The sequence below is a fragment of the Ailuropoda melanoleuca genome, chromosome 8 (genome assembly GCF_002007445.2).
Source record: "Ailuropoda melanoleuca isolate Jingjing chromosome 8, ASM200744v2, whole genome shotgun sequence".
NCBI lineage: Eukaryota > Metazoa > Chordata > Mammalia > Carnivora > Ursidae > Ailuropoda > Ailuropoda melanoleuca.
The window spans coordinates 66,706,387-66,731,764 of record NC_048225.1 but is presented as its reverse complement, the minus strand read 5'-3'; the positions used below and the strand labels follow the sequence as shown (position 1 = coordinate 66,731,764).

Sequence of the window (25,378 nt, the reverse complement as noted above, 5' to 3'; positions counted from 1 at the left end):
ACAGAGGACCATGCATATATAATCACAGATACTCTCAGAAGACACAGTAGGAGCTAAAGATGATAAATTTTGTTGTGTGTGAATTAATGTCAACCTATTTTATGAAAGATTTTTTTTCGAAGATTTTGTTTATTTGAGAGAAAAAGAGAAAGGGAGAAAGGGGGGGAGAGAGAGAACATAAGCAGGGGGAAAGGGTAGAGGGAGACGGAGAAGCAGGCTGAGCAGGGAGCCTGATGCGGGACTCGATCCCAGGACCTTGAGATCATGACCTGAGCTGAAGGCAGGTGCTTCACCAACTGAGCCACCCAGGCGCCCCATGAAACATAAAGATCTTAATACTGTGTTACATCATAAAGGGAGCTTAACTTCTTTCAAGTCAAAATAAATGAAAGACCAGCAAGAAGGGAGCTGAGAACAATGCGGGGATTCAGATAAAAACAGAACGTGGACACTTTCTCCTTTAAGGTCAGTAGTCAAAATTCAGCCAAGGTCACGAGGGAGAAAATCATCCCTAGAGTCTTGACCTCAATCTGGCTGTTGCAAACAGTATATTAACATTGTAAAACTGGTACAGCAGGTGGCAGGCCCGTCACCTCTCAGTAACTCACACTGTGCTAGCTGCCCATGTCCTTCACTAAAGGAGACCCGAAGGCCCACCTGGCGCATCTGTGGGGAGGCTGAGTCGTTGGTTGACAGCCCAGTGTAGACTCCCTCACGCACACGTGGGCGGGGGGTGGAAATCTCCACCAACTCGCGGATCCCTGCCTCGCATGTTCAGATTGTTAAAGGGCTTGCAGAGCACTGACGCACTTGTTCCTGGTTTTCACCTTTGCTGAGCTAAAGGCAAGAAAGGCCAAGTCTGCCGCAATCCACCGTCTCACTGCTCAGTCGGTGCTGGGTCGCGTCCCCCACAGTAAACACTGTGGTCAGTGAACCATTCAGATCCCACTCGTGTGAAGTGGGTCAATCAATGCAGACGGGATTTCTGGAAACACAGACCACTGCAGGGCAACTTCTTCACTAGCTCCAGGGAAGAGAAACTGAGGGAGGCTTGGAAATCCGTCACCTGGCGTAAGCACAGAGTGCACCCTTGCAGGTAAACTGTGACCTACCAAACACCAGGGAACTATATAAGCAAATGTCCTCCAAACCATAGGGAGTCTATTCTGGTGGACGTGGCCTCACTGACAAGAAGGGCCTATTTGACTCAAGACAGTTAATGAAGGGGTAAGTCAGTCCTTCAGAGAAGCCGTGACAGGTGCGGGGAGAGGATTCAAAATTGTGTGTGGAAGCAGCACCGTCGAGGTGGGGGACCAATGTCGAGTGTCTGTGCTCAGAGTGGCCTAGAGGGCAGTCTCGGGGGCGGGGGGTACAGGGTGGGGGATGGGACAGTAGGAGCAGGAGCAGGTCCAGCCCTAGCCCGAGTGAGGGGCGAGGGTCTGCGGCAGGGAGGAGGGGGTGCAGGAAGGAGGATTTGCCCGGCCTCCGTCTCCTGGCTGTGGTCCATCCGCTTGGCCTGTGGTTTGGCTTCCCGAGACACAGCCCTGGAGTTCAGAGAGGTGACACCAACCGTCCCAGACCCGCCTCTCATTGCAACACTGAGGCTCAGAGAACGAAAACTTATCTCTTTGTGCTCGGTTCACATTTTCTGAAAACCCACAAGATTCATCATCCTGAACAGACATTTTACGCTCATGGGAAAGTCTAGTCTCAGCCCCGAAGGCAATTGCTCGTACATTTGATGTGAGCTGACTCATTGTCTGGATTCCAGAGCTGTTCGACCACAGGCAGTGGAAGAAGCCACCTTCGGAAGTTCTGGAAACACCCTTGGGGCCCTGTGGGGCCTGGGGCCATAGCTGGCCTACACACCCCTGTTGCCCACCCAGCTGGTGGGGTCCTTAGGCTCCTCTCCGCCTGCACTGCACTCCCGGCCCAGGCCTGGCTTCCTGACGCCACATCTCACTGCCCGCCTCCTACCTTCGCCTGCATGGATATCCGAAATCCTGGACTCACTTCTATTCTTCCCACATTGACCTGGTAACTCGCCCTTTCCATTATCTCCTGAGGCTTGTCCTCAAGAGGGGACAGGCAGGACCCCAGACCCTGCCCCTCTCCTTTGCTTAGAGCCCCTCCCCGGCTTGTTGCCCACGCGGGGTAGGTTGAGAGCTGGGCTGTCCCTCTGCTTTGCCCCTCAGGGCTGACATCGTGTCTGTATGGCCTTCAGCGCCACCCAGAATGGTGCCTCTGCTCTCAGGGACCTCTCCCCGCTGCCCCCCTGCTCCCCAGGATTCAGGGCACCTTCGCAGCCGTGAGTGACCTTGTCCTGTGCTGGCGATGGTTCCTCCAACCTCAGCGGATGGTATGAGGGCCTCTATGCCCTTTCCCTCAGACTGGTCTCTCTCGACTTCCAAACTCATGTTCTTGCCCCCCCCCCCCCGCAAACCCAGGGCCCCTACCCATGACACCAGACTTCAGCGTTGCCAAAGCTCCTGAGAATTACAAAAGCATCCAGGGACAACACATCCCTGGGCTGAAGGAGCTGCGGACAGTCAAGAAACAATTAGCAACTGCTTTCACCTGACTCCCTGACACGTTTGAGCCCGGGTGTCTTCCCGCTCTCCCTCATGGGTCAGAGGTATAAGGTTATGGGGTCACTTATTTGAGTGAAGACACCCCGGAACCATAAAGCCCTGACAAATGCAAGAGACCATCATCAGTCACCCAGACAGAGGGCCCCAGACGGGCCATCCTCAACTGGGTCTGCAGAGGCAAATGACCCAGCACCCTCCCCCCCACAAGCTGGAGATGAGCTGTCCTGCTGCCGCAAGCAGCACAGCACCCTGGAATCCCTGGCTCCACAGAGACAGCGTCTCCTTAGTCTCTGTACCCCCACAGGGCCTGACAGGTGGCAGGAACCTCAGGACCGACGAACAAAATGGGGACACTCAGTAAAAGTGGCAACCAGAGCAACTTTGGGACATCCGTCCTCTGGCCCAGAGAAGACCCCGCAGCCTCGCCTCTGGCCCTGGGACTCACCTGTATGGCTCCATGGTCCGGATCCCGTAGAACAAGGCCTCCTCCAGCAGCCCGAGGTTGATGCAAGCGTCCATGGCGCAGTCGAGCACCTTCAGCTGGTAGATGTTGATGTCGGGAAGGCGCTCCGCGTTGCCGCTGATGACCGCCTGGCACGTGGCCAGCACCTGTTCCCACTCTGTGATTACCCGTAGTTAAGGAGTCATTGTCTTCCCCAAGAACACAAGTGAAATGAGATTCTCTACAAGGCTGGAGAGCTCCGAGGCACGGGAGGGAAGGAAGAGCCCGATATTTAACACAGACGAGCTGCCTGAAAACACACTTGAGAAACAAAAACGGGTAAGTGGCATCTCAGAGAAGCAAATTCTGTTTACATCAACAAACTGTCTTCTAGCCGAGCCTGTACTTTGGGGGATTAAGCTTTCCGAAGAACCCTTCTTTCTTCATACTCCTCTATGGATTCTCTTTCAAGCCCGTCATGAAATAATGCAGCCATGTATTAAACTGAACTCCCGATGGGGTCAGTTTAAATTATATACTGTGTCAGCTTCTGTCACAAAGCTGATCTGAAGTGCGAGAAGCTTCGTATGGGTTCCGTTTTTAAAAGGAGCTCGTTTTGGCCTGTGTCATCTGAACCTCAGGTGTACAGGAAGCCAGGGACACAACCCACAGACACGTACGAGGGAAGCAACTTAAAAATACATTTCCACTGGTCTCACGTTGAAGTGTTTTTATTAAAAAGCAAAAGGGATCCAAGCCTGTACTTAACCAAAAAAAAAGGCATTCTCATTTTGAACCCCCAAAGTAAAAGATAGTGAAGAACATGGCTCATGCACATAACCGCAGAGGGAAAGGGTGCTTTAAAAAGGGCAGAGGGGGGCGTCTGGGGGGCGTCTGGGGGGCAGGGCTGCTTAAGTGTCTGAGCCTGGACTTGGGCTCAGGTCATGACGTCAGGGTAGTGAGATTGAGCCCCGTGACGGGCTCCGAGCTCCATGTTCTGCATGCAGTCCGCTGTTGATTCTCTCTCTCTCAAATCTCAAAAAACCCAAAAAACAAAAGAAAAAGCACAGGGAGAAGACCCCGCACCCACTTCCAAGCAACTCTGAGTCTCGGATGCACCGTATGTCTGTAACTTCCTCTCGTGCAGCCTTGGTGTGCTGGCCCTTTCTTAAAACTGCTCTTACAGAGGCAGTGGGAGGACCACAGATGCGCTGTACGGAGCGTGGAGCGGGCCCTGAATCCCCCCCGGTGAACACCCCCCGCGCACAGCTGAATGCTAGAGTGCGGGCACCTGGGGCGTGCACGCTTCCCTTCCTGCGCCCCTGCCCTTCCCTGCTCTCCCCCTGCCCCCTGCTTTCACGAGCTGCACGAGCTGCGCATGGGCTCCACGAGAGCGAAAAGGGCTGCGGATTTCAGGTGCAGCAGAAATGGCAGGGCCTTCGGCTGGAGCCGAAACGGGATTTCAATCTGAGCTACTTCTGTCATTGGTCAGATCTGCGGCTCTGAGGATGTCCTCGGAGTGCTGAAAGCCATGTGACCTCTGATGGCAACTAGGCATAGGAAAGTGGTCCAGTGCACCGAACCCCCATCTACCCACACCCCTCGCCACCACCATACAACCCAGTCTCTTCCCGATCAGTGTGCCCCCACCAAAGCCCCCTCCACCAGTCCCCACATGACACACCCTGCCCTGAACTGACAGTGCGCTCCAGTGCCCCTTTATCCTGCACTCCCCACCCCCCAACATCCACCCCTCCTAACTTCCCTGCCACAGGCGCTGCTGCCTTCCAGAATGCTAGCAAACACTTGTAATAATCCAGTCAAGTCGCTTGTGGGAGTGGGGACTAACGTCTTTATGAACCCTCACGGGCAATGTGTGTTTCTTTTCGGGGGGGGGCCTGCAGGCATAGCACCTTACCCCCAAGGCATGACTTCCTTGGTTAGATTCGCAAGCACCACAGAGCACGGCCGAGCGCCTTTACCTCACACTTCTTGTATCTCTGTAATCTTAGGGTGAGTCCCGTCTCTGAGGAGTTGACTCTGGTCTCGGACGAGGTGCATTTATGGAAGAAAAGTGAGTCGGTGACTTCTTTTGTATTCATCTGACGCGTATGGATAAAGCGTGCCGAATGGATCCCGAGAGGTTGGGGGGAGCAGTATCTCAGGCAACAGACTGATTTTGTAACAGACTGCCGGGCTAACCTCTGTGGCTTTTCATTCCAGGATTAGATATTTGATGAACTGTCAGGAGGAATGACTGTCTCTTATACAACGCTAGACATTTCTGTGGCAAGACGTTGCGCCTTACTTTAACATTGTGTTGTTTGACCTCCATGACTATTCGCCTATTCATTTATATATGCTCCAGCTCATTTGAAAGAGGCTTGAGGTGACAAGCCTTAGAAATAAAAACCAGATGTGATATCCTACAGCCACTGATAGGAATACATCCACTTTATCCCCCAGAAAGCTGGAAGGGACCGCAGGCCAATTTCCCTTCGCAACACTGGCAACTGTCTCCTGGCAAACAAGGCAAACGTCTCCTATAAAACACCCCAGTGAGCAAAAAAATGGAATAATTTTAACTAAGAGGCTTTCCCCCCAAGCGGATGCTGACATTGTATTTGCTCAAAAACGTCCCTGGCATTTGCCTGGTGCTGCATACAAGTCATTCTGTTCCAGGGAGAGCTGAGCTCTAGACCGAAGTGGGGTAGAGAGCCTCCCTGAAGCAGACAGAATGATAACCTCCTCCATGGAACCTTCTTTAACCTCCCAGAGTTGACCACTGTGCCTTTGATGCCCCTCAAATATGTATGTACCAAAGGAGGTGTTCATTTCCGTGTGACAGTTGCGAGGACAGGGTTGTGTGGACCAGAAGGTGGGTTGTAACCAGCAGAGCACTAGGCACAGAGTCTGTTTTCGGTGAAGCCTTGTCCCACTGAGACCCGACTATGGCTGGGTCATCCAGTGCCCCAATCCCACAGCAGGGGCGCACAGAGAACAAGCCTACTTCTCTGCAGGAACAACAGTTTTTTGAGCCCAAGAAGGGCCCCCTCTTCCTCCCAGATCTGACCATTTTCCCAGGATCTCCCGTCCTGCCTACAGCCAGGGTTTCAAACTGCATTTGGATCCTGGCTCCATTCCTCACAACTTATTTCAATTTTTCTAGATCCTTCTTAATATGCCCTACCCCAAACTGAACCCAAAACTCTGGATATGCTCAGATTCACAGATCACCTTTCTCATTTCCTAGTCTCCGTGGATGCAGGCCCAGATTGCAGTAGCTTTTTGAGGGGTTATTTCATCCTCTTAAACTTGATTAAATTTTGCTGTGTACTAAAACCCTAAAATCGCTCCACATGTTCTTCTGCTAAGCTTGTCTATTTATACACTTTAACTGACCCAAACAGAAGATCTTATATACATTCTTGTTGAATTTCATCTTTTTAGATTCAGGCATCGTTCAAACCTTCAGGGATCTTGAGCTCTGGATTCTATCATCCCAACCTCTGCCACTCCCCCCACCTATAACCTCTGGGAGTCTGATGACCTGTGCTCTGTACCTTCATTCAAGGGATAGAGTCAAAGGCGGGAGAGGACCGAGGTGGGAACAGAGCACTCCAGAGCGACAGTGACCCCAGGGGCATCATTTTCTCAGTAGGGCCATTCAAGCATTGAGAAAGCTATCAGGCCATGCTAGCATCTAGTATCAGCTTCTTAACTGCTTTTAATTGACCCTCTTCCTGAAATCCACATACGAACTTTACCAGAGAAAGCCATGACTCTGCGGACTCACTTGCTTTTGGTGAACTCATGCGGCCTCAGGCTGATCACAGCTCCCTTTTCTATTCCTTTCATACTCACTTACAGATTCTTTACCCAAACTGCAACACACAAACAAAAAAACAACCCACCGGGTTCAGATTTCAGAAGATACTTCTTTCACTAATTTTAAAAGCAAAGGTATTTGTCCAGCCAACTCTCCTATTCTGTACAATTCTTGAAAGAGCATTGTAGATAGACACCTCGTTTGCAGATGCTCTTACTGTCTGGGATCTTATTTCCCCATCGCACCTGAAGGACCTTGCATCTTTTTCATCTACCTTGGTCTATTTTTTCTTACCTTGGGGTTTCCCTGTGTCACGTTTTTGCTTAAGTGAACTCCCCTACCAAAAGTGACCCTCCCTTTCAGCCTCTGCCCATTCAAACCCTGTCTCTGATTTGGGCTACCTCTCGCCCGGGACAACATCAGTGTAGCCTCCCCAGATGACCTCCAGCGTAAGTGCTCTCTCCTTACTCTGAACTTTGACCCGCTCACGCTCCTTACTATTTATGCCCAGAAAATTTATTGTGCAGCAACTCCCTCTGCCATGGTAGTCATGGTTGATTTAATATGAAGCTTCTAGATCTGAGAGTCAATGATGTTAACTTCTAAGGATTCTAAGTTATTCTTTACTAGAGACATAGGTTGTGGGAGGAAAGGAATACAGAAATCTGTTGCCTAGTACATACAGAGACTACTACTTACTGTCCTATTACTGGCCACGAGTTTTGGTTACAATCTAATGGTGGAGAGGTGCTCATGCTGATCCCGCCACACTCTGCCCTAGCCATTACCCAAACTGTTGGCTGGGATTTGGGATGCAGCCTGTGACCATGAAGCAGAATGAAACTCACTGGCTCACACAGAGGTCAAACCATGGACTTGGCTTCACTAATGCCAAGCTCCAACCAATAAAGAAGCAACATTCCCAATGGTATGGCTCAATCCGTTGGTTCAATCCAAAAAGGATACTCCAATGTGCCTTCAGTTCTTCAATTTTTTTCAAGGATTCTTGAACTTCCTTCCATACTTGCTCATCACCAGTGAGCATATCAGCATCCTGTTCAGGCCAAACGAAGAGAAGAGAAAGGATGACAAATTATTCAGTTAAAAAAATGGGCAAAGAAAAAAAATGGGCAAAGGATCTGAACAGACATTTCTCCAGAGAAGATACACAAATGGCTAATAAGCACATGGAAAAATGCTCAACATCATTAGCCATCAGGAAAATGCATATCAAAGTCACAGTGAGATCACTTCACATGCCCCAGCTTGCCTATAAGGATGTCAAAAAGACAGAGAATAACAAGTGTTGGCGAGGATCTGGAGAAACTGAAACTCTCATGTATTACCGGTAGCAATGTGAAATGTTGTGGGCACTTTGGAAAATAGTCTGACGGTGTCTTAAAAAGTTAAACAAAGAGTTACCATATCATTAAGCAATTCCGCTCCTTAGACACATACCCAAGAGAAAGGAAAACACATGTTCACCCAAAAACTTGTGCATCAATGTTCACAGCAGCATAATTCTAGCAAATAAGGTGGAAACAACCCAAATGTCCATCAACTGATGAATGGATAAATAAAATATGACATATCCATACAATGGAATAGTACTGGCAGTGAAAAGCAATGAATTACTACAACACGGGTGACCCTAAAAACACCATGCTAAGTGCAAGAAGCCAGTCACAAAAGGCCACATACTGTATGATTCTACTGATATGAAATGTTCAGAATAGTAAAGCCATAGAGACAGAAAGTCAATTACTAATTGGCTAGGGAGCAGAGGGGGTTGGGGAGAAGTGGACAGGTCTGCTAACGAGGATGGAGTTTCTTCCTGGGGTGAGGAAAATGCTGTAAAATCCACTGTGTTCATGGTTCCACAACTCTGAATATACTTGTGTACTTTAATTGACTGCTTTGTATCATATGTGAATTATATATCAATAAAGCTGATATATATCAGGAAGAGGAAGAGGGGCAAGAGAAAGAATCATTTGTTTGGAGACCTACAGGTACTTGAATCAAAAATGTAGTTATCAATCAAAATGAGTCTAGGAAAAGAGTAGGAGTACAATTACAACACCCATGTGAACTTATTTTGATTTCTGCAAAAACTAAAAGGAGGAGAAGGAGGAGGAAGAGGAGGAGAAGAAGGGAAAAGAGAAGAAAGGACAAGACCCAACAATTTAAAAAGCGATTTAATCAGGCTCCTCTGCTATGAGCCTGCTTCTTCCTCTCCCACTCCCCCTGCTGTGTTCCCTTCTCTCGCTGGCTGTCTCTCTGTCAAAAAAATAAATAAAATCTTAAAAAAAAATTATTCAAAATGAAAGTGTGAGTTATCACTTATTAAATGTTGTCCTCTGGTTTAGTAAGCAGGTCCTCTATTTTTCCCGTGTGTCCACATTTTAAGAGCTCCACAGCCACGTGTGGCTGTGACCACCATATTGGACAGCACAGATATAGAACAGTTCTATCATCACCCAAAGTTCTCCCAGACAGGGCTGCTTTAAAGAGGCTAATCGAAGGGTAAGAAATTGTCATCAGACACCATTCAGAACCAGGTGTTCAATATGCTTTAGATTCTCAACGGGTATCAGGGAGAAGAACCATCCGAGAAAGTTGTATCAAATCATGGCCAAATCATGGTAAAGGTGAGGGAGTGCAGACTTTTTCAAACTATAGAGATTTTTACACGCCTCCTAGGGGATGTTTATACAATGACTCTTGTGAGAACCACTGCCAGAGTAGGCCTGGTGGGAAGATACAGATCACTCAGGTGTGGCAGGGCAGAGAAAAAAGAGGGCCACGGAGAGCCACAGACGAGAGATCCCGAGAACGGGGCAAGGCAGCGGGTGTGCGTACAGGGAAACGTGTACACTCGTGTGTTTGTGTGCCTGTGTGTAGCAGGGTTTTATGGGCCTCTAAATATACACGTGCATATGAATATCTCACAGGGTGGTTTTTAAAAGGACACTGTAAGTGCGCCCTACTGTTTTGGGGTGAAATTCTAAATAAGAACCTAGCTTTCTATACATAGGAGGGGGAAATGAAAGTTAACTGCTTTTCAAAAGGTAGACATGAATCTCCTAAATACCTGCCCTAATTCCATACTCAGCTCCTAAAGCCTCCGTTCCGCCACCTCCCTCCGAAGCAATTGCCTAGCACCTCCCCCGATAAAGCCCATGTGTTCAATCTTTTTTTAAAAGATTTTATTTATTTGACAGAGAGAGAAAGAGAGAAGCACAAGCAGGTGGGGCGGCAGGCAGAGGGAGACGGAGAAACAGACTCCTCGTTGCAGGGAGCCCAATGTGGGACTGGATCCCAGCACCCTGGGATCATGACCTGAGCTGAAGACAGACACTCGAGGAACTGAGCCCCTCAGGTGCTCCATGGCTGTTTAGGATGCAATCTTCCTGTTTTCTGTTTCATTCCTAGCAGCTCAAGCCTTAGGTTCTAGGCAAAACGTCTCACTTGTTAGACTCTACAGGAGGCAGACGAGACCCCCACAGATGTCCATGTCCCAGCCCCCAGAACCTATATGTACGTCTGGGTACATAGCAAAGGGGAATCAAGTTGTCGGTGGGATTAAGGCTGCTAGTCAGCTGACCTGAGAATAAGCAGAGTGTCCTGAACCCCCCAGGGGCCCAGTGGAATCGCCAGGGTCTTTCAGGGTGGAGCAGGGAGACAGAAGAGGTCAGTGATGTGCTGTGAGGACCCGACCTCACTGTCAGTGTAGAAGGTGCAGGAAGGGACCCACAGACCAAGGAGGACAGGCAGCTTCTAGAAGCCAGCAAAGTCAAGGAAACAAATCCGCCCCCCACCCCNGAACAAATCCACCCCCCACCCCGGAGACTCTACAAAGGAAGGTCGCCCTGCCAAGACCTTCATGTTTGCCCAGTGAGGCTGGGTCAGGCTTTTGACCTACAGAAGTGTAAGGTCATAACTCTGTGTTGTTTTAAGGCTGAGTCTGTATCTGTTACAGCAGCCATAGGAAACTACTACAGTCCCTACCACCTGCTGTTCTCCTGACCACTGGACCTTGGCACGTGCCCCTCCCTGCCTTGAACGTTCTCCCTCAGGATATCGTGTCTAATTCTGCCCTCTGAATTAACCCAGCTGTCCTGAGCCACCGAGGCTACTCTGCATACCTCTCTTGGCATCGAGCTGTCCTTAAAGGTCAGCTTTCCTGTGGCACCGGCAAGCCTCAGAATTTCTGGAGGGACCAGGACCCGACTGTATCTGTATTCCCAGTGCCAGCATGATCAGTTATCCGGTATGTGTTTGGTGACCAATGAAAGAAGAGAGAGGAGTGATCTACGATCCACAGGTAACAATATTACAAGAATAAAACACCTTGACTCCACAACAGGAAAGAGAATGTCAACCAAGGAGACAGAAGGTTGTGTGTTTCAGTCCACGCTTGTACTTCGACTTGTTTTTAATATTTCTACATCGCATTATGTGGGAAAAGGCTGTGTTTCCCCTGCAGCTGCCCGTATCGGCTGAATGTCCAGATATGGGCCTAGAACATGAATGTGAACTCTCTCCCCAGCATAAGAAATCCCACACTAGCTCAGGACCCCTGCTCCCTGACGACAGCGTCACAGCAATTCGGGGGTGCCCTGTGTTGACTCTCCTGGCTTCCTCCTCTAACATCATCCTCAGCCTCTGTGGCTCCCATGGCCCAGAGGTCCCTGTTCCCATCTGACCCGGAGTGGATCAGTGAGGCCATTTAAGTTCCCTCAGACATGGCTGTACATCAATATCCTGTCAGGAGAGAGAATACCCTAGTGCATTCCCTTAAAAAAGAAAAAAAGGTGCCAGATGACAGGAGATAATCTCACCGTGACATCAAAGGGTGCCACTCAACACAATCCCACTGAGCCGGCCGAGGGCTTCCTTTGGGTTTCAGAGTAGGACGCGGACCTGCCAGGTACTGGCAGTGGATGAGAAATTGGGGTTTCTTAACAGGATACAGTTGGGCTCCGGCAAGGCTGTCAACCCTTAGGAAAGACCACGGGGCTCTATCAGGCTCCAACATCAGATGCAGCCGTCCACATCTACTTAGTCTCCAAGACACTTACACAGATGTGTTACTCGGCTCACGAGCGCTGGATGCGGAAACCCTCGCACTGAGCTAATTTAGATGGTTCGCATTAAAAGGAGAAGGACAAAGGCAATCTGCTTTCCGGGACTTCCTGTTATCCAATCCTCCTGCAAAGTCTAATTAGATTGGAGGGGAGGGAGAGGAGAATAGAATGGGAAATAAAATTACTGGACACTCACAAACTTTTCCAGTTATTCAATAATTTTAGAGTCTCAAAAGAAGGCGAGGTTTTCCTATGTTTTGTTTCTTAGGCAGAGTGAAGCTCAAATACAGTGCCTGCACTTAGGAGAGAGATTTAAATTCATGAGGGGAACAAACATTTGCAGGGCCCGGACTGAGAGACTTCGGTTCGTGGAGAATGTACTGGGACTAATAGATTAATATACAACATCATTCAAAACCTTTATGATGCACAGGAAACATCTTTGCTGGAACCAATTTCCACCTCCTTTGGCAAAAACAACTGAAGCAATTCAGATTTAACTTGGGAAAAGCGGCTCTTTCATAAAGTGGAAAAACAGCGGTTAAAAATAGAGCGTTCACTCTTCTATCAAGCACGGACCAGTCAATGGGCATTATGGATTGGGGCAGAAGGTAAAGGAAGGAATGTTCACCACTTGAGGCACGTTCAGCTTGCTGCATGTTCTAATTAGCAATTAACAAGCAACTGTACACAGTAATTAGAACTCGGTGAGAGGAACACCGGCGTCAGAGTCATAACATGCAGATGTGAGTCCCCGCTCCAGAGCTGTGTGACCTGGGCGAGGCGGTTAAAAGCTAAGCTTCCTCAGTGGTAGTAATGCTTTGAATGGCTGCTTCTTCTAATCCTTTCATTTGCACCCTCTAGAAGCACTAACATCACGAATGGTACTGTTCCTAGACTGAGTTTTCGATTCTCACCCTAGCGGGCGGGGTCCCTGGCAGACTGACTGGAGTCGGCTTTGCTTGGTGGGAGGGAGAAGAGTCTTATTCTTTTTTATTTTTTTAATTTTGTTTATTTAGGGGTGCTTGTGTGGCTCAGTCGGTTAAGTGGCTGCCTTTGGCTCAGGTCATGAGCCCAGGGTTCTGGGATCGTGCCCCGCATTGGGCTCCCTGCTCAGGGGGGAGCCTGCTTCTCTCTCTGCTTGCCACTCCCCCTGCTCATGCGCTCTCTCTCTCTGACAAATAAATAAATAAAGTCTTTTTTTTATTTTAATGTTTTTTTATTATGTTAGTCACCATAAATAAAATCTTAAAAAAAAAAAAAAGGATTTGTTTATTTAAGAGAGAGAGAAAGAGAGCACGAGCAGGGGGAGGGGCAGAGGGAGAGAGAGAAGCAAGCTCCCCGCTGAGTGCAGAGCTGGACATGGGGCTCGATCCCAGGATCCCGAGATCATGGCCTGAGCCAAAATCAAGAGTTGGATGCTCAATCGACTGAGCCCCCAGGCGCCCCGAGAACAGCCTTATTCTAACAGAGGATCATGAACCAACTTTGCCCTGCCCCCAAAGCTCTGCTTATCCAGTTTCCTCTCCCTGGAAGCTTCTCACTCCACTGAGTCATCCACACAAGCCTCCCCCATCTTCCAAGAAGCGGACCGAATGGCCTCTCACTTCAACAGGCTCAGTCCTACATGCACTTTCCACGGAGTTCCATGATGATTACGGCAAAATGGTAATAAGCTGACCCAGGTGCCAAGGAGGCCATCCAGGTGCCGTTAGCAGTCCCCAGATGAAATTAAATCACCTTATGGAGGTTATTTTCTTCATCGACTTCATAAAACGGCGAGATCTCAGGGCCCACAAGCAGGATGCAGCGGTTTCTAAACCCTGTGTTTTCCCCAGCGCCCCGAGCTCCAGCCTCCTGCCCCTTACACCCTCCCCCTTCGCTGGCTGAGCCCAAGGCAAATGTCCCCTCATCAGGGTGGCCAGCCTTCTCCAACCAGCTGCTCCCGCCACTGCATTGGATCCAGCTGAGGAGCACTGGGGCAACGGAGGGCACTAACCCAGCCCAAATCAATGCCCATATTGAGGGGGAACTCACGCAGCACCCTGAGCCTCTTGCAGCAGAGTCCCCCTGAACCCCTGTTTCGCTTTCTGTTCCCACGGTAGCTGTCAGCATTGGCCAGTGCCCATTTAACTTGGCTTCCCGGACAGAAACAAGATTCGATTGCAACTACAGATTTCCACCAGACCACACACTGGAACCAAACGCAGGTTCACGGTTAAATCTCCAGGTACACAGAATTGCCAGAAGGGGAATGTCACCATGAGTGCTTCTAGGAAAGTGACAACAGCCCTGTGTGAGGTCAGAACATCTAGAACCACCAACGGCCTTTTCCAGCTACCATGTCAACAACTCCCCTCCCTCGGTTCTGGGTACTCTTATCCCAGGGACTAAAACTCATTCTCAGAGAAATAAGCTCCTTTGCTTATAAAATCAGGTCAGTTTAGGGGAAATAAAAACCAGTTGGCGTTTGCACACTTGGGGCAATGTGAGAGCCTAACCGAGTCAGTGGTACTTGCTGAAAATCTGCCTTTGGTGCAACATTTAGTGGAAAACTAGCACGATTGGCTGATATACAAACGCAGTTAAACATTGCACAGAGACATTTAGGACGGAGACACTTCCTTGCACCCTCCTCCCAACTGGAAAGATGTGTTCCTGAGAGTACGTAACGGGGATTACGTGAAGCAGAAGGCTCCTGGCTCAGCCCGCAAAAGCACATTCAAGCAAATTCTTTCCCGTTTGTTACAGAGATGATCAAATGGATGGCTGTGTGGCTGTCAACCCAGAAACTCCTAGCAGGGGCCCACCGGCCTCGTGTAAACACTGCCAAGTGGGAGGTTTGAGGTTGGGGGGAGAAAACACCAAGACTTTACAGGAAAAATTATTCTAATAGCAACACTCATTAAGATAAAATATACCCACAAATTTCAGAGCCGTTTTTTTTTTTTTTTTAAAGATTTTATTCATTTGAGAGAGAGAGAGCGTGCACGAGCAGGGGGAAGGGCGATGGCAGAGGGAATCTCAAGCAGACCTTGCACCAAGTGCAGAGCCCAATGCGGGGCTCCATCCCAGGACCACAAGGTCATGACCGGAGCCGAAACCAAGAGTCGGTGCCCCTGGGCGGGTGTTGCTCTAATGGAGATGTGAGCCACAGCTCCCCTCACTTGCAATCTCTCACCCCTCCAGCTCTTGTCTCTCCTCATTTGGGGACGGCCGCAAACAGGAAAATGCTTTCTGCGGCCCCAGAGAAGAGTCCCATTAGGTGTAAGGGGCGATGTTCTGACAGCAAAGGTGAGGACAACCTCTGCATGCTTTCTCCAGAGACATTTAAAAACAGGATGAACAACAGCATGATCTGGGCTCGGTGCTCCCAGCGTATGCAAGCGAGTGACAGGCAGCACCAGGAAAATGGAAATCGGGAGGCTGGAGCCCTCGGTCCCGGCTCTGCCGCCGGCTGCCGGGAGACCCCGGGACTAACAACGCCTCCCGGCTCAGCCTCTCCAGGTGAGCACCTGATGAAGGTTACCATGGAGATGGAAATGAATCATTCCCCTCCATCAGTCACCTATGTATACGGGGTCTGCTGTGCGCAAGGAGAGACCTGAAATTCGGAAGAGGAGAGACTCTGGAATTTGTGTTTGTACAACAAATGGCAAATACCTTCATTCTCTACCTTTCTTCATCCCCTCTGCTTTAAGCCGACTTTTCTCAGGTGGGAAAGGCACCAGTCAGAGCCCCGAGAGTATGAGGAGGACCGAACAAAGACGGCACCTCACCCAGGAGTGCTCTCTGCCAAGCCGAGAATCCGACAGTGATTACTGAATGCACACATTCCCTCCACCATTTGTATGTATCATGATTATGGGGGCAACACTCCAGACTCACACGAGAACATGGTATTTGGCTTATGTGCTAACGTGAGCACATCACATATCTAACCTGCGGTCCTGAGCCCAGGGAGAGTTTAGTTGGGGTCCGCATGAACCATTTCAGGTTATGAGTCCTGGATGGAGGTCTAGACATGCTTTTTTTGGAAGCAACCCTAAGGGTAACCAAAGGAAAGTGTTCCATGTGACATCAGAACCTGTCCCTTCACGTCGGTTAATGCAATTTCCAATCACCTCCCCTACCGTCCTCACAGCTGGCTTGCACAAACCCGCCAGTTCCTACTATCACCTTGTAAGGCAGCATTGAAATCCTCAGACCATGCACCAAACAAGCAAAAAGTTAAAAAAGGAATCGGTCCCCGATGGAGGGGCAGAATTATGTCATCTCTCAGTCATATTTTCAAAAGGAGAGAGCCCGGGATTGCATTCGTCTCTCCGTGGAGAAAAGTCAGTGCGCTTCCAGTTATTCAAAATAATTCAGCAGTCCATGAACTAGTCTGTGCCCAGTTCTGCTCCTGGAAGCTCGGGGGTGGGGCACCGTGGAGGGCAATCACTCGGGCTGAGGGCCTGGCAGGGGAAGGTCCAGGGGTGGGGAGGGGTGGGGGGGTGAGGGAAAGAAAAAGGAGATGACCAGATTCCGTGGTTCAGCTCTTTTTTTGCCCCACTTTATACCCAGCAGAGACCCCCCTGCACAGAATCACCAGGACTCAGATGCTCTTTCCTGGCAACCCTGCCTCCTATGGAAACGCGCGGCTGGCTGAGTGCACGGCGAGCCTTCGCCCCGGCGCCCTCCCAACAGAAAGCACATGTCTGCGCTTTATATTCCAGGAAACTCCAGTCTGGCCCTTGGCCAGGGGACCTCTTTATAATGTCAAAGATAAAAGCCCTGGCCATGTCTGGCACCCTGCCCTCCCCTCCATTCTCTCGTAACCATCTCTTAAACCAAGCATGCATTACTGTTCACAGGGCCTTCCAGACAAAGGCCTGGTGGAGCTTCGTAAACATTACCAGATGAGGATCCGAGGTGCCCCCACTGCCCAGGAAGAGAAAGAGGGGCAGAGAGGGGCAAGAGATTTCGCAGAGGGCACGCTGGAAATCATGGGGAGACCTGGAAACAGATGCTGGAGTATATGCCCCGAATACCCCTGCGCCCAAGGAGCTGCTCACTGAGCCTGGCTGGCAGACAGTCGCAAATCTCAGATCTGCCCCAAATAGTACAGGTACAGATATAATCTGGGCATTGACGTCTGACAAGGTCCTTCTTCAATTTCAATGTCCAAAATGACATTTTGGATATACGAGGTGGCATAATCCTCTCTTCTCATACCCCTTGCCCCAGGGAATGCTATGAGGCCAGCCATGGAGGGTTTAGAAATCATTAGCTCTTAATCAGGTTTTATTTTCTTTTTGAGTCATACTTTGGGGGTCAAAAGTATATAGCCCAGCTGTTTTCCTTTAGCATTTTTTTTTCCCCTAAGATTTTGTTTATTTGAGAGAGAGAGCGGAGCGACAGACAGCACACGAGCGGGAGTGAGAAGCAGCAGACGGGAGAAGCAGGGAGCCCGGCATGGGGCTCGATCCCAGGACCCTGGGATCATGACCTGAGCTGAAGGCAGACGCTTCACTGACTGAGCCACCCAGGCACCCCTTCCTTTAACATTTCTGTTTTACAATCTGTTTAACTTTCTAGATTCTGCGAGAGTAAGATTCCAATATTAGTAAATGCTTATCATCAATTAGAATAGGCAAGGATTTTTCTTCTGGAAGTACGTGAATGTGAAAATCCCTCCAGCTCCGTGCAAGAGTAGACAGAACTTCACCCAGAGAGCTCAGCATGGGGGGTGGAACCTGTTTTTTGTCACCAATGGGCGCTGAACTGTTTGGGATATGCCCTTTTTTCTACAGCTCAGAGGCTTTCATTTGCTCTAGGGGGCTAGAGCGAGCTGACCTGCTGCCCCACCCTGCCAAGAACACAGCCGCCTGTCCCCCCATCCACACAGGGAATGCGCTCTATGGGATCCTGAGGGCTCTGACTTCCCTTCAAACTCAGACCTATTAGCTCCTGCAGTCTTGGTTCTCTGCTCTGCTGTCTGGGTGTGACGCAGTGGGTGTATTTTACGAACTCCTGGAGAACGGTCAAGAACACAGGGGCCCAGACCCCACCCAGGCAAAGGACAGCAGCAGCTCTGGGGGGCGGGCGGCTATCTGTGTCTTTCGCAAGCTCGCCGGGTCATGCTGACGCGCAGTCAGGAACAAGGACCAGCAGCCTGCCTCCCCCACCACTTCTAATGTCTGTGATCACACTATCACTTTTTGTGTCAACACCCTGAAGATTTGTCACAAGCACTTAACAGTTTAGGCTTTCTCCCCCGTCTCCTCAAAACACTTGCAACTTCCATGCTCTCTGCATTTGCGCAAATTAGTTTATTCATATAAGACACAAGAAGAGATCAAGTTCATGGCACTATGAGTAATACCAGGCCCTTGAGACTGTCTTCGGTCCAACACGCACCAATGCTTCCCCCACGCGCACCGGACTAGGCATTGGAACTGCAAAGATGTAGGTGAGATCAGCCTGGCCTCAAGGGGCTTACAGTCTAGTGGTGGAAAGAGCCACTTACACATATTATTTTTGGATGTTGCATGTGACGAGAGACAAGCCCTGGGGCTCTGGGAGGGAGCACAGAGCGGCATCCTTTCCTAGCCAACTAGGGCTCCACAAAGTGTCCCAGGGAGGACGATGCTGGAGTTCCATCATGGAGGCTCTGGAAGAGTCAGCCAAGAGTCGAAGAGCAGGAGGAGAGAGGGACAGATGATGTCAGCAGGAGGGGACATGCGGGGCAGGGGTGGTGACGTGGAGGGTGGGTGGTGCACCCTGGCCCTCTGTGGCCCTACTGGGTGTGTAGCTACTGCGGTTTGGACTTAGACACTTTTTTGGGGGGTGGGGGTGCCCACTGGGGACCTACTTCAGAATACGCCCCAGAACTGAAAACAAAATGCTGAATCAAGCCATTGATAGAGGGACGGGGAAGGAAGCAAGGGTCTGGAGATGAGGTTGAAAGCAGGGTGGAGGCCTTGAGATGGGCTGAACTTGATCCCACGCGGGCAACAGAGACACGGAAGGATTTTCAGTAGAACGGGTGTTATTCACATGTCTATGTGGAAATCCACGGAAAGTTGGAGGGACTGCAGGCAGGAAGAGTGAGGTGGATGTTTCAAGAGTCCAAACAAGAGGACGTGAACCCAGAGAAGGCAATGGCTTGGGGACAGGGATGGGAGGAAGAGCCCCTTTGAGAAAACTTGAGAAGGTACCAGCTCAGGAGGGACCCTTGAGCAGCCGAGCAGCCGACTCCCTGCCTGACGGCATGACGAGGGCTGCAGGGGGTACAGGGTGTGGAGAGAAGTGTTGAGGACACTTTCGGCCCCTGACTGTGAGGTGCCTCCATCCCCAGTAGGGCCGCCCCCCTCCCGGGCCCTGTGAGTGGGAAATAAGAAACCAGAGCCAGCAGCCAAGCAAAGGTGAGAAGCACGGACTTGGAGGTCAGTGTCCTGAGGCGGCGGTTGGACCAGCTGCTGCTCAGTCCATGAAAGCGAGCCCCAGCGCTCGAGGAGCTAAGCAGGAGGAGGAGAGAAGGGCACAGAAGCTAGGGTGGGGGGATCCCTAGAGGGAACCATGGCATGGGCCAAACGGAGGGGCCTGGGGAGAGGATTTTGGGGAGGCTGCCAGACTCGGCAGCGGGCTCACCAGCATCCGAAGGGGACAGTCTCAGAGGCGATGATGGAACACCATCGGGGGAGAGAAGAGAAGAGAAAACAAGGAGACATGACATGCACAGATGACTCTTTTGAGGGCTTTCACAAATCAAAGTAAAAGGAAACAGTGGGTAGAAGCAATCCTGTAAACCCACCAGGTTTACAATTTCTGTGCCTCCTGAAATCAGGAAGATGGAGCAGTAGTAAAAGCTGGAAATGCTGGAGGAGAAGAGGAAGGGGGCCACCCGAGGACACGCAGGACAACTTGGCAAGGTGGCAGGCCAGCCGAGGGGCAGGCCCGGAGCAGCCCCATCATGCACCTGCGGGACGTGGGATGCTCACCGGCACGGCCAGTGCCGAAACAGTGGCAGGAACCACCAGGAAGCCTGCTCATAGGTCTCGGTCTCATGACACCCATGACAGATTTCAGAACGGCCTGCCCATCTCTCTGCCCCCACTTCCAATGCATTTTTGGTTTTGGTTTTGTAACGAAGCAGCCACAGTTTTGATAATGAGGGCACAGTCATCATCAATCCCTGTCGAGCCACTGCAAGGGCACCAGTCCACCTTCTAGAACAAGATCTGAGAACACGGATGGTAAAGGGCTGTTAAGCCTTCCCAGCAGGAAGTGAGGCTAGAGGATGGAATGAGGGGGTGTGTATGAAGCTCTCAGCACAGCAGCCAGCCCACAAGAACTGCTAAACACATGAGCTGTCGCATCAGAGAAAGCGAGACCCAGAGCAGACAACACAAGGACATTCACAAAAGAGAAGCAGTAATCTCTCAGGGTAGCGTGAGAAGGCTTCGGAAAAACTATTCTAATGCATTCTGGTGCTCCTTGAGCAAGGAAACAAGCAAGGAAGAGATGCATTTACCACTTGGAAGAACTGGTGAAAGAACAGCAGATAACAGAAAGAACAGAGATACTTGATTCTTAGGGGTTTTTTCCCTTTCCTTTCTCTCAAAATTACTCAAAAACAGGACAGAATGAACACGGCATTTTAGAAAAGGTCCCATGTTGAATTTCAGATGAATTATATCCCAGGGTCGTCAAAGAACTCTGCCAGGTGGCCATGAAACCACTGTTCTCTCTGCAGAACTGGGAGGAAGAGAGTGACAGCAGAAACCCAGAGAGGTAGCCGACAGAGTCCCAAGAAAGCAGCAAAAACGGAAGTCTGCAGAATGGCAGCCTTTAGTCAGGAAACAAACTGCCCATCTCTGGCTCAAGCTTGCTGCGGCTTAAGAAGATAGAGTGTATCCACTAGAGATAGCATGGCAGCATCCAGAACAAATCTTGTCGATATGCACTCATTTTCTCATAAGGACTCCACTTACCAACAGTGTACTGTAAACTTCAACGTTTGCTAAGGGGCACCTGGGTGGCTCAGTTGTTAAGCATCTGCCTTCAGCTCAGGTCCTGATCTCGGGGTCCTCGGATTGAGCCCCATGTTGGGCTCCCTGCTCAGCGGGGAGTCTGCTTCTCCCTCTGCCTCTGTCCCTCTCCTGCTTGTTCTCTCTCTCACTCTCAAATATTAAGTAAAATCTTTTTTAAAAATTCCCTAAGAGGTAGATCTTATCAGATCTTTTTGTGACAAGATCTTAAGTGCTCCCGTCATAAAAAATAGAGTAATAAAGAGTAGAGAAGAAAACTTCTGGAAGTGATGGATAGATTAACAGCACTGACGGTGCTGATGGCTGCCAGGGTGTGTACGCACCTCCAAACTCATCACGTTATGTACATTAAATACGTACAGCTCTTTGTAGGGCCGTTACATCTCAAAAAGGTGGTTTAAAAGACTGCAGTCTGGGGGCACCTGGGTGGCTCAGTCGTTAAGCGTCTGCCTTCGGCTCAGGGCGTGATCCCGAGGTTCTAGGATCGAGCCCCATGTCAGGCTCTCCCGCTGGGAGCCTGCTTCTTCCTCTCCCACTCCCCCTGCTTGTGTGCCCTTTCTCGCTGGCTGTCTCTCTCTCTCTGTCAAATGAATAAAATCTTTAAAAAAAAATTAAAAAGACTGCAGTCTGGTTAGGGTGGGAATGTGTGTATCAGTTCGGGGCTGACCAAATACCCAAGTGTATCTTAGGACTGACTGATGTCAACCCCGGACCACTGGAATCCGTCTCCTTGTTTTACAGGTGTGGCTGAGTTTCAGAGGGCTGGCCGGCTGCAGGGTGAACAAGCACACAGCTTACGAAAGGTTCATTATAAATAATTATTTTCACTGCTTTACGTCATTGTTACTCAGTGAAATTGAATCATTTCAACAAGGTAGAAAGTAAAAACCATTTCAGTCCCTCCTCTACAGATGCCAAGACCGAGCTGAGAAAGGGGATGGAACACCCTCAAGTTCAAGTAGCTAGAACGTGGGGGCGATGGACTCAAGCCCCTGGTTGTGTAATCCGAAAGCCACCGTGAATGCTCACCCACTAGGGGACGTGAGTAAGGAACCAATTTACTCTTAGCTGCTCCCCGGGGTCGAAGGAGTGCACTCATGTAGTTAGAAGAGGCCGTTTCTAGTTCAGGAGACTAACTTTGCAATCACAGCTGCCCAAGAGTGGACTGGTCTCCTCAAAACGAGTGTACTCAGATCTCCACCAAAACGTCCGCATGGAGCAGAGACACCCACCTGGCAGGGCCCGGAGAGGAGGCTCCTGCCCTGGCTGGTGTGGCCTCTCTGCGCCCCTACGAGATACACAGATACCCAATCAGAGAATGGCAATAATATTTATGCTCTTGACCAGACCAGGAAACTCACCAATCCACGTACACCATCAAGCCTGTGTTACTGAAGTCCGGGTTCACAAATGCTGGAAAGGTGTGCCTCCTTGGAGGAGAAAGAAATGCTAGGAGCACGAATGTTCCAATATGATAACTGGGATGATGCATCCTGTCTTTGCACGAGGCGGTTTACATGTGGGTCTGTAAGTGTTGGTGTGGGGAGCTGGGGTAGGTCCTGGTTGGAGCTGAGAACTGTTGGAGGAGAAACAAGAATATTCCTTCCTGAGGGCCTACTGTCTGAACTATTACAAAACTGCTTATGAACAAAAGTCATCTTCAAGCTTCAAGTAACACAGTTACTTGGAATATCCTACAGAGCTTAACTCGATGGCAGGCAAACGCCAGCGTTTCTCGACTTACCCATTCACGCAACACAAATTTATTCAGCGCCATAATAGCTATGGAAGCACTGCGGAGCCACTAAAGACACGACAGAAAACAAGACTGGTAAGGCCATCCCTACTTTCTTAATGAGTAAGCCAAAGGCAACGACAAGTAACAACACGTTATCATTGTTGTGCTGCAGCGGAGAGAAGGACCAGAAAACAACAGGGAGAAAGACACCTGCGTTCCACAGGGTGGTCAAGGACCGCTCTCTAGGGAGGCGATAAAGAGCCAGGTCAAACACAAAGCTACAGGAAGACTAATCCAGGCAGAGGGAAGCCAAGTGCAAGGACCCCAGGGCAGGAAAGAGCCTGTCCTGTCCCAGCCAAGAGACTGAGCCGAGGCTGGAAAGGTGAGAGGGAGCCAGGCCACGCAGGGCCCGTCAGCCAGGTCTGTGAAGCTGGATCTCCTCTCGCAAGTGAGCGGGATGCTGCAGAAGAGGGTCCCTCCTCAAGACATCCTTCTGGCTTCTCTGCAAAAAGGAAATTCCAGAGTATCAGGGGAGAAAGAGACCACTGAGGACACGTTTGCAGCAGCGCAGACAAGAGAGAATGGTGCTGGAGACTGACCTGCAGAATTAGAGCTGTTGCTGGAAGGAGAGAAAGAGAGACAATGGCCTGGTGTCCGTCATGAGCTCTTGCCTTAAGCTTATTCGGGCCAGCGTGTTGGTTGGCAAACACTGGTTTGGTCACCCAGGTCCTGCTGCCCCAAGCACTTGCCCCAGGTTGTCAACAACAAAACTCCCCGGACAGCTTCTGTATTAAGTCTAAGTCACCTTAAAGGGAGCCTATCCAGGGCTTGAAGGCAAAAATGAATTTATAATTTTGGGTGATGGTTCTAAACCTATTTTCAAACACAGGTTGGGGGGTGATGGGGCAATGAAAAAGAGAACCAAGTTTGGAAAACTTGCAGTGAGGTGTCTGAGGCAACAATTCAATGACTTAAAATAAACAGACAAGTGTACTAGGGTACCCTTGGGTCCTGGTTCTCATTCAGCTCCACATCTGCTCGGCAACGGAATGAGGAAGTTAATTACTTTTCTATGACATGGATGTATTTTGCGAGACACCACATTGCACTGGTTAATAATGATCTACCTTCTGTTGACACAAAATGTTTAAATTAATAAAAATCTAAATGATACATCTCATAGCAAAGCATACTTAATTGAAAGGCTGGATGGCAGGAGTAGTAATTTTCCTGGGTAAAAATTATTGAGATGTGCTTATGGTAGCATGAAAAGCTCAATCAATACGGGGACTTATGTAGGCAAGCTGTTTTCAGGAAGACGCACTTTATAGAAAGGGGGGGCTTCTCCAATCACTAATACGGCAGCATGGAGATGGTCAGAGAAAGAAACTGAGTAGAGATCCAGTAATTGCCCATAATTGACAATAGTAGTGATTTTACATTTAAACTTGGCTGTTCAATCTTTAGGGTCTGAAATGACAAATGCAGAAAGGGTATAAATCCTTTGAAGGTCTGCTATTAATATTAAAAATCCGTCTGCTCTCCACCGACGGTACCCATGGTAACTAGATACCGAACCAACAGCACTATGGAAACAGTTTATTTTTCCTGAATGATATAGCGATATTAGATTACCTCGGAAAAATCCAGATAACGTCTAAAGTAGGCTCGCAGCACCAAGATTGAGGGGCACACTAAATAAACTTGACAGGAGTGTCTCATGAAGCCTTGAAACCAGTGAAAGGAAAGTCTGAAACCCAAGACATCTTGTCACAATTTTGCTCCTTTCCAGTGATTTGGAGGCAAAGAACAAAAGAGTGCACCATCTTTCTTTCATTTTTAAACTACTCCCCTCACTTCTCTCTTTGCCACTTCATCTGGTTTAAAAAACAAAACAGAAACTGGGGTGCCTGGGTGGCTCAGTCCATTGAGTGTCCAACTCTTGATTTCAGCTCAGGTCATGATCTCAGGGTAGTGAGATGAACCCCTCGACCCAATCAGCACTCAGCTGGGAATCTGCTGGAGATTCTCCCCCTCTCCCTCTGCCCCTCCCCTCACTGCTGGTGCCTGCCTGCGCTCTCTCTCTAAAAAAAAAACAAAACAAAAACAAAACAACAACAACAAAAAACCCAGAATACAAAATGAAACAGAACAAAATACTGGGATTGAAGTCAAGAAGTCAACTTGATTTCCTGCATAACTACTTGTTTCTTTTTGGGGTACTAATGCTAAAGGACCTGGGGAGGACGATTGCTTCTTTGTGACCATTCTGCACCCTGTACTTGGCTGTCCTTCTTGGTAAACAGCCTTTATCCACCGAAGCCAAGAGAAGATGGTGACGCACAGATGGGCCTGATAAAGGAAGAATGTAGGCAAAAACCTAATGAGTGTAACCCCTTCCTCATTATTGTCTTTTTTTGGCTTGCTTTTCAGAGAGCTTCAGTTAACAGCTTCTTTTGTTTTTCTTTTAAAGATTGAATTTATTTATTTGAATAAGAGTGAGCGAGAGTGAGAGAAAGAGAGTGGGGGAAGGGGCAGAGGGAGACTCCCCTCTGAGCAGGGAGCCCGATGTGGGGGGGGGTACTCAATCCCAGGACCCTGAGATCATGACCTGAGCCAAAGGCAGACGCTTCATTGACTGAGCCACCCAGGC

General features: G+C 49.5%; 1 protein-coding gene across 3 annotated transcripts in view; it reads right to left on the bottom strand.

The window, feature by feature from the left end:
* The window catches only part of SMYD3 (SET and MYND domain containing 3), a 699,034-nt gene that overhangs the window by 99,928 nt on the left and 573,728 nt on the right, over window positions 1–25,378 (bottom strand). For all 3 annotated transcript variants that reach the window (XM_034666622.1, XM_034666623.1, XM_034666624.1), the window contains 2 exons: window positions 7,829–7,916; window positions 3,037–3,211 (listed from right to left, as the gene is read on the bottom strand). In XM_034666622.1, coding sequence (XP_034522513.1) covers window positions 3,037–3,211; window positions 7,829–7,916 — 263 coding nt within the window. The remainder of the gene's footprint in view (window positions 1–3,036; window positions 3,212–7,828; window positions 7,917–25,378) is intronic.